Raw genomic sequence first — 15,050 nt, 5'->3', positions numbered from 1 at the left:
CGCACGCCCACTGGTTTTGGCGGGTCCCAGCCTCCCCCGGCTCCTGGAGTGTAAGTCACTTGTGAAACAATTGCGGTGCAGGGGGCCGCGTTGAATGCAAATAAACGTGGTTTTGCCTCTCACACAGGCGCCTGACCGCCCTCCATCCAAATAGAGCGGGACCTCCCCTTTTATGCAAATAGCTGCGGGACTGCCGAGTGCTCCGCCCCGTTTGTAATTGCGGCGTGGCCCCTCCCCGTATGCAAATAAGCGGAGTCGCGGTAGCTTGGTCCCCAGCGCTGCAGCCTACTGGCCGGTGGGCGGTCGCTGGAGGCCCGCGGAGCAGAAGCCCCACCTTTCACAGGCTCTGGGGTTCGCTCGCTTCGGGCCCCGCCTCCTGCGGGGGTCGGCCCGAGAGACCTGGCGGTTGCTGTCGCAGGGCTGGGCATGGGGCTGGCGGGGTTGCGAGTTCTGGGCGGTCCAGCGGGTTTGGTGCTCAGTGGGGCGGCCGTCGTTGAGTCTGCAGCAGCGGCAGCGGTGGGAGCAGGACGGCGACCGGGAGGAAGAGGAGGGTGGACGCTTGGCGGGACTCGCAGTTTCAATAGAGCAGCCGCAGCCATGGCCCCGATCAAGGTGACCGCCTGCCTGGCCGGACCCGACCCCGTCTCTTCCCAGAACCGCCACCCGTCCCACTCGTCTGGGGGTGTCACCCTCTGTTTTGCCCTTCGGAGCCCTCCCGCCCCTGGTCCCCTCACCCTTCATCAAGACCGCCCTGACTGCTCCCACCCCCTTTCTCGCCACAATTTGGAGCTTCGTGCCCTTTTTGTCCGGGAACAGTCTAGGGCCTTCTCGTTCCCCCATCTTCTGGGACCATCTCCTTCGCCCCAGGGCTCCCTCCCCACTCTCCGCAGGTTCCCCACCGTAACCTATCCCACACTTTTGTCATTGCAAGGCATCGCTCTTCACCCCCCCACCACCCCCGCTTAAACAATTGTTGACCCTCAGAGCCTGTTTTTTTTTTTTTTTGCCCGTTCTCCTCCGCAACATTTTTCCCTCTACCCAGAGTTAATTTTCATCTTTCTGTTCAGTCTTTTACTCCTCTCGTCCTCTGAAACCACCCACAGTCCCTTCCCCCCTTTCCCTCCCACACCCTCTGAGATCCGCTCTGCCTCTACATCCCACATCCAAACTCTGGGCCCCTTAGAGACTCCCTTTTGTCTTTGCCTCCCCCAGCCCCATGCAGCCCCTTCAAGGCTTCTTTTATTCTACATTTCTGCATCAGACCGTCCATCCCCCATCTGCTGCAGGGTGGCAGCGCTTTCGGCCTGGCCATGATCCTTTCCTTCCCCATTGTCAGGGCCCCCGTCACACCTCCTCCCCTTGCCCATCTATCTTACTCATTTCCCATAACCCAGACAGCTTGTTTACTCAACCCCTTGCGACACCTGGGGAGGCCTTCTGTCCCTTTCCCTGGTGTCACCAACACACCCTTAGAAACAGCAGACATCTGTGGGCCAGGAGGATGTGGGGTAGTCTGGGTGGGATCAGGAGGGGGAGGGTGGCAGGGGGGGACATTTAAAAACTGACAGGACTGGACTTTCCAGCTGGCTCCACCAGGCCCAGCCACCAGGCCATTTCTGCCCTCCTGGCCTTGCTCTGCTGCCCCTCCCTTAGCCTTTGCCTCCTGACTCCTAACCCTGGAGCCCTTCCCTCTAGGTGGGAGATGCCCTCCCGTCAGTGGTGGTGTTTGAAGGGGAGCCTGGGAACAAGGTGAACCTGGCAGAGCTGTATAAGGGCAAGAAGGGTGTGCTGTTTGGAGTTCCTGGAGCCTTTACTCCAGGCTGTTCGAAGGTGAGGCCCTGCCCTCCTGGGGATCAGGAATTTGGGTCTTTTGTACCTGTTTTTTATTGCTCATAAGTCAGTGTGTCCTTCCAAAGCCCTGAGGCGGCTTAAAGTGTATTAGCAGCAGTTTAAGTATATTAGCATTCAGGAAGTAAGTAGTGGCTGTCAAAAGATAACAGTACCAGGAAGGTAGCAAAAAGGATTATTGCAGTTAAACTCAACACCTTTTGTTGGTCTTGCTGGATGGCAGGCACTGTGGAAGGCACTCCTGCCCATGGGACATTTATGGTCTTGACCACAGAGTGTTAAGTTTGAATCCGAGCTTCCAAATGGCCAAGGCAAACAGGAAATAGGGCAGTTTTGCATACTTCTCTTTGATCAAAGGAATTGAAGCAGGGAAGTGAGGAGGGGAGAGAAGGGGAGGGCCAAGGAGCAGGGGCAATCATCCCTTTGTTGACCCTTCCTTGTTTTCCTTCCCTAGACCCACCTGCCAGGGTTCGTGGAGCAGGCTGGGGCTCTGAAGGCCAAGGGAGCCCAGGTGGTGGCATGTCTCAGTGTCAATGATGTCTTTGTGACTGGTGAATGGGGGAAAGCCCACCACGCAGAAGGCAAGGTGAGGTGCAGGTCCTGCCAGGGTCAGGGGTCAGGCAGGAGATTTTCCTGGTGACCTTTATTTTCTTTCTGCTCAGGTTCGGCTCCTGGCTGACCCCACTGGGGCCTTTGGGAAGGTGAGTGTGCACCCCCTCTCACCCTATGGGGTGATTTCTGTGCCAGGCCTTGGGAGCAGGGACTTAGAGGTATGCTGGGCCCATTCTGGGAGTTCCTGACCCTTTTCTCTGCCTCCGCCTCCCCCCTGCCAGGCGACCGATCTATTATTAGATGATTCCTTAGTGCCACTCTTTGGGAATCATCGGCTCAAGAGGTAAGAGTGGGAGGGTCCTCTGGGGCCCTGGCTCCTGCCAGCCCTCCTCTGTCCATTCCCAGCCCCCAGGCCCAGTCTGATCTGACTAGCCTGGCCCCTCTTTCTGGCAGATTCTCCATGGTAATAGAGGACGGCGTGGTGAAGGCCCTGAATGTGGAGCCAGATGGCACAGGCCTCACCTGCAGCCTGGCCCCCAACATCCTCGCACAGCTCTGAGGCCCCAGGCCCAGATGCACTCTCTCTATCCTCTACTCGTCTTACCTGCCCAGCCCTAAGCAGGAGGCCCAGCTCACCCTCAGGAGGGTCACTCGGTTGGAACCTTGGCCATGTTTCTGCAATAAACACTTGTAGTTCACATTCGCCTCCTTGTTTCTGAATTGCTGCTTCTCTGGGGACCAGGCCTTATGACATAGTCAGAATGAGCTGAGAACTGTGAGGGGAGTGGACAGGGGTGGGAGGGATTAAACGTAGGGAACCTAGATTTAAATAAGGGGTAGTCAGGGATGTCCTCTTGAAGGGGGTGTTATGAAACATCTATTTGGAAGCCAGGGAGGGCCCCCGAGGCTAACACAAGCTCCCGGCATATCCACGACCTGTGTGATCTCAAGTGCTGGCTGATCTCCCTGAGGCCCATAAACCCCAGGGCCAAGAATCTCAGCTCTAGGGCCCACCTGGGGACCGTCTCAGTGGCAGAAAGGATTTCAGTGGAGGCAGGGCCAGTTGAGTTCAGGTGGGTTTCCTGAGAGAGGAGTCTGTGTAGTTGAGCTGTGGAAGAGAGAAGATGCGGGTGGTGGGTGTATTGTGAGGGGCTGCAGGCCCTGCCCATGGGCCTCAGGCTCTTGGCCCTTGGAGGCTGTGTGCGTTTAGCGGGCAATGATGCTCCACCAGGTCCTGGCCAGGTGTGCACACTTGCTGAATGTTTACTGTTGCTAGGCAGGGTGCTAAGCGCTTCAGCTTCAGGTGTAGCAACTCAATCCTCACAACAAGTCGCTTCAGCTTCAGGTGTAGCGACTCAATCCTCACAACAAGTCGCTTCAGCTTCAGGTGTAGCGACTCAATCCTCACAACAAGCCTGTGAGGTGTGATGTGTCCCCGCCCTGTTGTACAGAAAGGTTAACAGGCCAGGCTTCTGCGGCCACGAGCAGGTGGAGTCAGGATTTGAACAGTGATGTCATGTGTGTTCTGTGGACTGCTTCCTGCCCAGGGGTCTCTGGGACTCAGCCCCCAGAGCTGGCTCACTCAGATCGAGAATGTCTGGAAAGGCTGCTTGAGGAAATGACCCTGAGGTAGTGGGGACAGGCAGAAAGAGGCATGGAGGTGTGGGACAATCTGAGGCTACTGTAGCTTTCGGGGCAGCTGGAATAAAGATGCTGGGAGGTCAGGGGCCCTTTGAGCCTGGTAAGTGGCTTGCCTTTCATCCTGTGGGCACTTCGGGCCATTGAAGGGCTTTAAGCAGGGCAGTGACAGGTCAGATTGATACTTGGGCTACTGTGTGAGGTAGAACTGGAGCGGGACCAGCTGGGAGGTGAGGGGGAGCCATGGGGTGGGAAGGGGCAGTGAGGCGAGTGATGTCCAGAAATGGCAGCCAGGACTTGGAGACCTGTTGGATTTGGGGAGCGAGGGTGAGTCCACGGGGCCACCAGGTAGAGGCTCAGGGGCCTGGGTGGTTGGAATTATGTCCTCATGGAAGGAGCACCCAGGAAAAGGATGGACTCAGCCTGCCCAAGACTTCCCACCTGCGTACCTTTTTCTGCCGCTGCACAGTGGTTAAGTGCTCAGGAGCTAACCAAAATGTTGGCCGTTTCAGTCTACCAGCTGCTTCTTGGAAATCCTATGGGGCAGTTCTGCTTTGTTCTCTAGGGTCACTATGAGGCGGAGTCAACTCGGCAACAGGTTTGGTTTTTTGATTTTGGTCTCTCCCATAGCTGCTGTCCCTGAGGGGTCCTGGGCCAGGGCAGGGCTGACGTCTCTCCGGCTTCCCAAGCCTTCATGTAACCTGCCCACTTCTCCTCCCCTGCCAAACCTTGGGTCCTTGCTGGTGTGCTTGGTGGAAAAACCCTTTCATTCCTGGGCACCGTTTTTCAATCCTTTCAATAACCCCAAGGCAGAGGTTGTCCCCCTCATGGGTGCAAAGGAGGAAACTGAGGCGTAGCATTTCCCCCAAGGTCCACAGCAGCCAGTAGGGTTAGGCTCTCTGGCCTTGAGCCCCTCTGAGAGCTCCAGGCGGAGGGAGTTCCTGAGTCAGTACCAGCAGGGTCTGTATCAGTCAAGTATGGTCAGAAAGCCTGTCCCTTGCTGTGCATCCTCGACCCCTTCTCTGCAGCCCTGCTATCACGGGAAGCCCCCATCTCTGCCACTCAGCTGCCCATTCCTCCACTCTTGGGGTTTTATCTGAGTTGGTCGAGGCCCACTGAGGCACCTGAGAGGAATGTTCCCTTCAGCATCATGTTGAACATCTGGGCCGGGAATGGGGGTGGAAGGGGGCTTCTAGGGGCTGGGTAGCCCTTTAGAACGCAGCCCAGAGGGGTTGGGGTGTCCAATGCGATGGATTGCTTTTATATGGCCTTTCTTGCCATAGTCTTATAGCCCCACCAGATGGTGGGATTATGTAAATGAGGTGCTTTTGGCTCACCAAGGGGATTGGGTAGCTTGCTAATAATGCAAATAAGGTGCATGGCACTCTTGTTGGGGTGGGACCATGCAAATAAGGTGTATGGAACACTAACAAAGGGATGGTCAATTTTCCCATCCTGCTTGGCTTAAAATGAGCCATCCCAGAGGCGGATGGGGGACCTCACTACCAGCAAGAAAAGATGAGAGTGGAGCTGGTCATTTGGACCTGGGGTCCCTGCACTGAGAATCTCCTAAACCCAGGAGGCAGAGAGGGAGAGCTGTAACGCCAGAGATGGCGTGAGACGGTGAGAAGTGGAGGCAAGCATGGCAGAAAACCATCAACAGCAGAACCAAGAGACTTGCAGGAGATGGAGTGGTGGGCTTCCTGGCACATAGAGTGAGAAAGCTGAGTGCCTTCGGGCTGAGGCTTACTGGGGGCGTGGGGTGGCCCCGGGCACTTATTGTTAGAGCTAAAGAGTTTTGTAACACTTGCTGGAGCAGGACAGAGGGCGAGGGGCCAGGAGGAGGCCTGCCTGTGGGCACAGCTGAGGAGTTGTCCTGGCTGAAGAACTGTATCCTGAGTCATCCCTGAGCCTGAATTGTAACCTGTTACTTCCCTAATAAATTGTAAGTATGGTCTGTGAGCTCTGTGTGGCCATTGCAACGAATTATCAAACCCAGCAGAGAAGTAGTGCCGTGGGAGGGACGGCTGGTATCAAAATTGGTAAAAAAGTTGGAGAGGAGGTATGTCTGCCCTCTGCCTCATAGCAGTTAGCCTTGGGCTGTTGATCTTGATTCTTGCCCCTTGTGAAGTTAGAGGTCAGAAGCCCCTGCACCGCCATTTTTACAGTGGACCCTGGGGTGTTGACCTGGGTGCCCTTGGCTGCTGACCGCATGGCTCAGCTCGTGGGGGTTGGGTGTCCTGGGAGAGCAGGGTCCCGGGGCCTGCCCTGTGAGTTGCTCTGGGTGCTGGAGGGCCTGAGATCAAATGGTGCACAGCAAGAGTGTCTGGCAGAGCCCTGTTTCCAGGGCAGACAGGCCAGGTTTCAGCTGGGACCAGAGGCCCTGAGCAGTGGGCATGGCTTTCCTGGTCTGTCAGTGGTCAAAGGGCCAAGAGATATAGCAGTAAAACATTAAAAAAAAAAAAAAAACCTGAAATATCCCCCCATCTTATCCCCAAATAACTCTTGCCTTCCTGTCCCCTGCCTGACTTGCCGAAAGCCACAGCATCTCTGACCCAGAAGCCAAGGGTTTTACTCAGCATCAGTGGTTCTGGGCCTTTTCTGGGTCAAGAGTTCCCTTGCGGAGCTGCTGAGAACAATGAGTGACCTTTGCCTTAGAAACTGCAGATGCAGGCACGCGCACACACGCGCACACGTGGACTCTAACGTGTTCTTTAAGGGCCTCAAGGAACACCGAAGCCCTTCCAAGATTTCCAAGTGTGCCCCTCCCCCGCCTGGTGGGTTTCTCGGATGGATTTCGGGGTCAGAGACCCAGGCGTGGATCTCAACTTGTCTTAGACACTGGTGATCTTGGGCAGGCTATTTAGTTTTCCTTACCCCTACTACTCTCATGTCTAAAGTGGGAGTATAAAATACAGCCCACCTCATAGGATGGTTATGGGGAACACGTGAAACAAGTTATGTAAAGCATTTGGCACAGTGCCTAGTCTGGAGTAAGTGCTCGATAAGTGGTTATTAGAAAAGAAATAAAGAGAATCTTCACTCTTCACCACGCAGTCTGTATGCCAGGAAGGGAGGAACTGGGAGTTGGGTCCCAGCCCTGTCGTTAGTGAATCCTGTGGCTTACACCTGTCAAGGGCCTCATTATCCTCATCCGTATAATGGAGATAATGACACTGCCTATTACCTATTGTCTACAGGCCCCTGGGATTCTCCATACCTCCTTCAGCCCCCGAAGCCTCAGAGGTTAAGAAGCAGCCAGACCTTTCCAGGGGGATCTTCCTCAAGCCCCAGAGAGTCAAACCTGAGCTTCAGAGAGAAAGAGCTTGGAGAGGTCCCAGCATTCCTGGCCTAGAGCAGACTTGGACCTCAGCCACGCTGACCCCGTGATCAGGAGCACTGGAGCCTGCTGGTCCCAAGGGACCACATTCTGCTGGTCCTGGGTGGGGTTTGGCTACATGGGCACCAAATAGTGACAGCAGAGATAAAGAGGATGTATGTGTGTATGTGTGTTTGTGTAACATCTGAAGAAGTTTAGGTAACATCTGTGTGGATGCATAGATTCTTGGTGTCAATAAACATGTACATCGGCCTGCTGTGCTATTTATATTTGTATCAACTCTCCCTTCTTGAGCTAGGAGGTATGCTTTTTTACTTAACACAGGTAAGGTGCCCTGCTCAGGTGGGCAACACGGGAAACAATCAACACCTATTTTGGGAAAGAGTGAAGAAGTGAAAGAAGGGAGGGAAGGAGGAATGAGAAGCTACTTTTTCTCCAGCTTTCTGGATATTGACCCCATTGTTTAAACATAAACTTGACCACAGTCAGTTTGACTTATACCTAGATTTGCTTGAGAGCGACAAAAAACCTAAATATCAGTGATTTAAGACAGAAGCTTAACTCATGGATATGCAGTTGAATGTTGACAATGCTTAACTCATGGATATGCAGTTGAATGTTGACAATCTAGGACTAGTATGGCAGCTCCATGATCATCGTGGACCCAGGCTCCTTCCGTCTTGTTGCTCTGCCATTTTTACATGTGGCTTCAATCTCAAGATTCATTATGGCCACTTGAATTCCAGCCTTCCAACCGTCAAATCCATAGTCCAGCCAACAGGAAGGAGGAAATAAAAGTCCAGCCTTCATTCCTGGTCCTTTTTTTGAATTGGGCTCCCTGGGTGGTAAAAATGTTTAACACCCTAGCTGCTAACTGAAATGTTGCAGATTAAGTCCAACCAGAGGTGCCTCAGAAGAAAGAACTAGCAAAAAATCACCCATCAAAAACACTGTGGAGGCCACAGGAACCAGAGACTTACATCATCATCCTGAGACCAGAAGAACTAGATGGTGCCCGGCCCCAGTCGATGACTGCCCTGACAGGGAGCACAACAGAGAACCCCTGAGGGAGCAGGAGAACAGTGGGATGCAGACCCCAAATTCTCATAAAAAGACCAGACTTAGTGGTCTGACTGAGACTAGGGGAATCCCGGCGGTCATGGTCCCCAAACCTTCTGTTGGCCCAGGACAGGAACCATCCTCGAAGAGAACTCATCAGACATGGAAGGGACTGGACAGTGGGTAGGAGAGAGATGCTGATGAAGAGTGAGCTAATTATATCAGCTGGACACTTGAGACTGTGTTGGCATCTCCTGTCTGGAGGGGAGATGGGAGGGTAAAGAGGGTTAGAAACTGGCAAAATTGTCACGAAAGGAGAGACTGGAAGGGCTGACTCATTAGTGGGAGAGTAAGTGGGAGTACGGAGTAAGGTGTATATAAGCTTATATGTGACAGACTGACTTGATTTGTAAACGTTCACTTAAAGCTCAATAAAAATTATTAAAAAAAAAAAACAAAAAACACTGTGGAGCACAGTTCTACTCTTACACACATGGGGTGCCCATGAGTCAGAATCGACTTGACAGCAACTGTTTTATTTTTTCCTTGATTCGTTCTTGTGGTGACTGGGCTGCACAGTTCAGCTTCATCAAAGATGCATTGTTTTATTGAGATAAAACTCACATATCATAAAATATATCCTTTGTCTTAAATGCTAGCAAGCAGCCATCTAAGATGCATCAATTGGTCTCAACCCACCTGAAGCAAGGGAGAATGAAGAACACCAAAGAGACAAGGTAAATATGAGCCCAAGAGACAGAAAGGGCCACATAAACCAGAGACTACATCAGCCTGAGACCAGAAGAACTAGACGATGCCCAGCTACCACCAATGACTGCCCTGACAGAGAACACAACAGAAGATCCCTGATTGAATAGGAGAACAGTGGGATGCAGACCTCAAATCCTTGTAAAAAGGCAAGACTTAATGGTCTGACTGAGACTAGAGGGACCCTGGATGCCATGGTCCCTGGACCCTCTGTTAGCCCAAGACTGGAGCCATTCCAGAAGCCAACTCTTCAAACAGGGCTTGGACCGACTATAAGATAGAAAATGATACTGGTGAGGAGTGAGCTTCTTGGTTCAAGGAAACACATGAGACTATGTGGACAGCTCCTGTCTGGAGGCCAGATGAGAAGGGAGAGGGGGACGGGAGCTGGTTGAATGGTCATGGGGAATACAGGGCGGAAAGGAGGAGTGTCCTGTCTCATTAGGGGGAGAGCAGCTAGGAGTACATAGCAGGGTGTGTGTAAGTTTTTGTATGAGAAACTGACCTGATTTGTAAACTTTCACTTGAAGCACAATAAAAAAAAACTTGCCCTTTAGAAGTGTACAATTCAGTGGCTGTTAGTATATTTACGAAGTTAGGCGACCACCACCACTACAAAGATGGACTTTTAATCTCAGTAGCTTGTCCCCAGATGAATCTGTGTCATTCTTCTGAGCATTGCAATGATTTCTTCCATACTTGTGAAAGGTTACACAGACTTTGGGGGATTTTGCTGTATCGCCCCATGTACCCCTCAGTCCACATAAGGCGTTCAGTGGCTATTTGCTGAGATCCCTTCTGTGTCAGGCACTGTGTTGGGCTCCAGGGACGTAGTAGCGAAAATGCAGCCGCAGGTTGGCTGATACCACCGCCAGGCGCCACTCTGGGATCTGTGCACCATGTTCTAATGAAGGAAGTCAGCTCCCCAGCTCTGGTTCCCGCCTCGGCACGCTCAGTCTAGTGGGGAGGAATTCCTGGGTGGCACAAACAATTAAGTGCTCGGCTATTAGCTGAAAGGTTGGTGGTTTGAATCCACCCCGGAGTGCCGGGGAAGACAGACCTGGTGATCTGCTTCTGACAGGTCACAGCCTTGAAAACCCTGTGAAGCAGTTGTCTTCTGTACACACGGGGCCGGCATGAGTGGAGATCGACTCAATGGCAACTAACGACAACAGCAGTTACCGACCAGTGTTGAAAGATTCACAGCGCAGTGGTGGTGCCAGACCACACGCGAGTGACACAGCCAGCATGACGGAGCTGCGATGGGGAAACACAGGCATGTGGGGAATTCCAGGAGCCTGTTAACTGCCTTTCCCATGGGGAAAAGGAGGCAGAAAGTGGCTTCTAGCCGAGACAGAAGGATGAGTGATAGCCAGGTAAACAGTGACGGGAAGGGTGGTGGAGGGCACAGTCTGTGCTAAGGCCTAAAGGTGAGGAAGGAAGGCAGCCTGGGCTGAGCAGAGGTGGTGGGGACAGAGGCCAGTCTGTCCACAGCCACAGCCCAGTTGGCTGGGGTCTTGATGGGCATCTGGATATCTCCAGTGCTTGGCTAGGGCAGCTGCTGGCACATTCTATTTTTGTCCCCTTTTGGGCTGCTTCCCTGGGCCCGTTCCCAAATGCAGAGGGCTGGGTCAAAGGGCTCCAGAGATTTTATTGGCCTCTGGAAACTCTAGGCTATTTGGAGCCTGCGGTGATGTAAGCCGCTGCTTCTCTCTCGAGGGTGGGCCAACCCGAATTTTACCTTTTGGATTTATTTTTGCAGGCTTAATGGATGGCTCATGGTACCTTGCAGCTATCTTTAATGTGTGCGTCTTTAATTATGAGGGAGGCTGGCAACCACGGGGCTTGGCGCCAGGTCTCACCTGGCTCTCTTTCCAGATGGTAGTAAGGCAGCAAATGGCAGGGAGGGGATGTGGACGCGGCGGTCAGGGTCTAAGGACTTGGGCTTTTCCCTCAGCCACCCTGTTTAATCCCGCGCCCCTCAGAGCCTCACTATCTTTGTCTCTGAAATAGAAATTCATTTGTTCAGGAACGTTAATTGGGTGCTTTCTATACCTTGGCTCCACCACTTCCTGGCTGTGTGGCCTTAAGCAAGTACTTAACCCCTCTGTGCGCCAGTTTCTTCATCACAAAATGGGGATAATAAGAAGAACCATTTGCTGTCCAGTTGGAAACCCTAGTGGCGCAGTGGTTAAGAGCTATGGGTGCTAACCAAAAGGTTGGCAGTTCAAATCCATCAGGTGCTGTGTGGAAACCCTATGGGGCAGTACTACTCTGTCCTATAGGGTCACTGTGAGTCAGATCCGACTTGATGGCAGTGGGTTTGGCTTTTTGCTGTCCAGACTTTTTTGGCCCCTGAGGGGATTAAGTGAATTAGCACATGTGAAATGCTTAGGACAGAGCCTGACATGGCTAGGGTCCACTTTGGAGAAGGAAAGCCGTTTCTGAGAAGAGAGGGGTTGAGGGAGATCTGTAGAGTGAGAAGGAGGCAGCCTAGGGAAGAGGGAGGGTATGTGTGTACGTGTGGGGGAGGGAATACAAAGGGTGGAATGGGTTGAACCATGTCTCTCAAAAAGATATGTTCAGAAATATTACACAACCATAAAGAGAAATGAAGTCCTGAAACATGCTGCAACATGGATGAACCTTAGAAACAGTCAACACAATAACCGGTTCCTCTTGACTCATTGTGTGAAACCATGCTGAGTGAAAAAAGTCTGTCACGGAAAGACAAATATTGTACCTCCCGCTTATACAAAATATCTGGACTAGGTAAATATGTAAGAGTTCACAGTTAATGCTCTCAGCTGCTAGCCAAAAGCTGGAGGTTTGAGTTCACCCAGAGGCACCTCAGAAACAGGGACTGGCGATCTACCTCCAAAAAATCAGCAAGTGCACAGTGTTGCTCTGACACATATTGGGTTGTCATGAGTCAAAATGGACTTGACAGCAACTGGTTTTTAATAGAGACCAAAGGTGATTAGTGGTTACCAGGGGCAAGAGGGAGGGGGGAAGGGGGAGCCATTGATTCGGGGACACTGAGCTTCTCTGTTAAGGGTGATGGAAAACTTTTGAAATGGATAGTGGTGACAGTTGCACACCATGACGAACGTAATTAATGTCCCTGAATTGAACATGTAAAGAAAGTGTTGAAATGGCAAATGTTTTGTTATATATATATTTACCACACACATACACACACACACAAAGGTATGTTTAAGTCCTAACCCTGGTACCTGCAATTGGGACCTTATTTGGAAATAGGGTCTTTGCAACTGTGATCAGGTTAAGATGAGGTCATACTGGATGAGGGTGGACCCAATCCAATGACTGGTTTCTTTATAAAAGAAAGGAGAGGGAGATGTGGAGAGACACAGGGACACATGGGAAAAGGCTATGTGAGGATGGAGGCAGAGACTGGAGCGATATGTCTACGAGCCAAGGAACGCCAAGGTCCGCCAGCAGCCACCAGGGGCTGGGAGAGAGGCATGGAGCAGGTTCTGCCTCAGAAGGAACCAATGCTGCTCACACCTTGTCTTTGGACTTCTGGCCTCCAGGACCCTAAGAGCATGCGTTTCCGTTAAGTCACCCTGTTTGTGGTGTTTTGTCATGGCCGCTAGGAAACTAACTCAGAGGGTGTGCCAGGTTGCTGGGGTGACAGGTGAGGCTCTGGGGCTACCTAGGGCAGGGAGAAAAGCTGTCATCCCTGAACTCTGGCCCTCTGCGCTCCAGGGCCCTCCTGCCTCTGGCCTCTGGGACTGGACCAAGACTATCTAGAGAATTCAGAACCAGAAGGGAACTGGGAGGTGAAGTGGCCCTGCGTGGATGCGGAAGCTGAGCCCCCAAGGGGGCCTGTATGATGAGCCGGCAGCAGTGTTCTCCATTCATCTTTCTCTGCTTCCTGCCTACATTTTGGGTCCCATGCTGGCAGCAGTGGGCACTGAACCCTCTTAAAAATTTCCAGAAAAAGTTATCTGAGAAGGACAGCCATTAGGGCACTGTAGGAATAGCCAAAGATGCAAATATCTAAAATGTGTGTCAACAAGAGATTGGCTATGTGATGATGGGTTGGCAACATGATGAAATACTAAGCAGCCGTTAAAAAGGTCAAGGCCAATGGTTCTGTACAGCAATGAAGCAGATTGAAAAATATATTGCAGAGCCAGGGAGGTGCAGGACCATGTGTGTGTGTGTGCGTGTGTGTGTGTGTGTGTGTGGCGTGCAATCACATAACATGTGCTGACACAAGAAAATGGTAACAATGTTTGCCTCTGGACAGGGGCTGAGGGCTGGATGGTGCATGGGAGATTTGTTTTTTTCTCTATGCTCTTAATGGCTAAAGAAAAAGGCTCGCTGCTAGGCTGCTACTCTCTAATGAATACCTCTCTGCTGCTAACGAGCCTCAGAATCCAAGGTCTCAGTGGCAGCAGGTTGGAGGACCCTCCCCAGACTTCCCCAGCCCCTGTAGCCTCCATCGGCCTGACTCAGCTGAGCCAAGTCAGGCTTGTCTGTAGGGACGGATGTGAGAGCAATCATCGACACAGTCCCTGCCTCTGAGCTGGCTGGGGAACGTTGTGACTCAGAGATGTTGAACAAGGCAGGGGCCCTCGGCCACCACCAGAAGGTAAGGTCCGTTTATCAGGTTGGGCTCACCCTGGCAGACCTGCTGGGCTCCCAAAGAGCAGTTGTTCCTGACCACATCCTGGGCTGAAACTCTTGGGCTGCAAATCCGAGTGAGAATCGCAGGTCAAAGCTGGAAGGGCCCTTGATAATAGTGATGATAATCACCACACTGGGGACCGTTTACTGAGCACATATACCAGGCGCTGGCTCATCAAATCCTCACCATATTTCTCCGAGAGGATTATCCTCATTTCCAAGCCAAAAAAAAAAAGAAAAAAAAGCCTGTTGCTGTTGAGTTGATTCTGGTCCATAGCGACCCTAAAGGACAGAGTAGAACTGCCCCATAGTGTTTCCAAGCAGCGTCTGGTGGATTGGAACTGCCAATCTTTTGGTTAGCAGCCATAGCTCTTAAGCATTAAGCCACCAGGATTTCCCCCCATTTCCAGATGAGTCTCGAAAACCCAAAAACCAACCTCTAGGACAGAGTAGAAATGCCTCGTAGTGTTTCCAGAGAGTGCTTAGTGGGTTCAAACTGCTGATCTTTGGGTTAGCAATGAAGCGCTTAACCACTATACCACAAGGACTCCTTAGATGAACCTCAAAACCCAAAATAACCCAAGCCCACTGCTGTTGAGTCGATGCCGACTCATAGTGACCCTGGGGGACAGAGTAGAACTGCCCCATAGAGTTTGTAAGGAATGCCTGGTGGATTGGAAATGCCGACCTTTTGGTTAGCAGATGTAGCTTTTAACCACTATACCACCAGGGTTTGCAGATGAGTCTCAGGAGGGTTAAATAACTAGGTGTGCTCCTCTGCAAACAACCCTGCCTGGTTCCCCTTACCTGGTCTGCTCTGGCTCACCTTGACCACTGTGCCCTTCATTCTTTCCACTCGGGCCCCACTGCCTTCTTTCAGTGGGTTCTACCATTTAATAGCTGTGTGACCTTGGGCAAGTTACTTAACCTTTCTGGGCCTCAATTTCCTCTGTAAAAAGGAGATAATCCATAGTCCTTATTTCATAGACTGTTGTGAGTTGTGGAAACCCTGGTGGCGTAGTGGTTAAGTGCTACGGCTGCCAACCAAAAGGTCAGTAGTTTGAATCCACCAGGCACTCTTTGGAAACTCTACAGGGCAGTTCTACTCTGTCCTATAGGGTCTATAGGGTCACTATGTGTCAAAATCGACTCCACGCAGTGGCTTTGGTTTTGTTTTTTTTGTGTG

At 51.9% G+C, this 15,050-nt stretch overlaps 1 protein-coding gene across 1 annotated transcript; it reads left to right on the top strand.

Annotated features, from left to right (window-relative positions):
• Positions 1-283: 283 nt before the first annotated feature.
• Positions 284-3,098, top strand: PRDX5 (peroxiredoxin 5). Its single transcript, XM_023559757.2, has 6 exons — positions 284-612; positions 1,696-1,830; positions 2,303-2,434; positions 2,511-2,549; positions 2,682-2,743; positions 2,854-3,098. Exons 1-6 carry the CDS (start codon positions 427-429, stop codon positions 2,957-2,959), a joined length of 660 nt encoding a protein of 219 aa, XP_023415525.2. The 5' UTR covers positions 284-426; the 3' UTR covers positions 2,960-3,098.
• Positions 3,099-15,050: the final 11,952 nt, after the last annotated feature.

Source organism: Loxodonta africana, chromosome 7 (assembly GCF_030014295.1).
Source record: "Loxodonta africana isolate mLoxAfr1 chromosome 7, mLoxAfr1.hap2, whole genome shotgun sequence".
In the NCBI taxonomy this organism is placed as follows: domain Eukaryota; kingdom Metazoa; phylum Chordata; class Mammalia; order Proboscidea; family Elephantidae; genus Loxodonta; species Loxodonta africana.
Note: the sequence above shows the minus strand (reverse complement) of the source record. Positions and strands in the feature narration are given on the sequence as shown.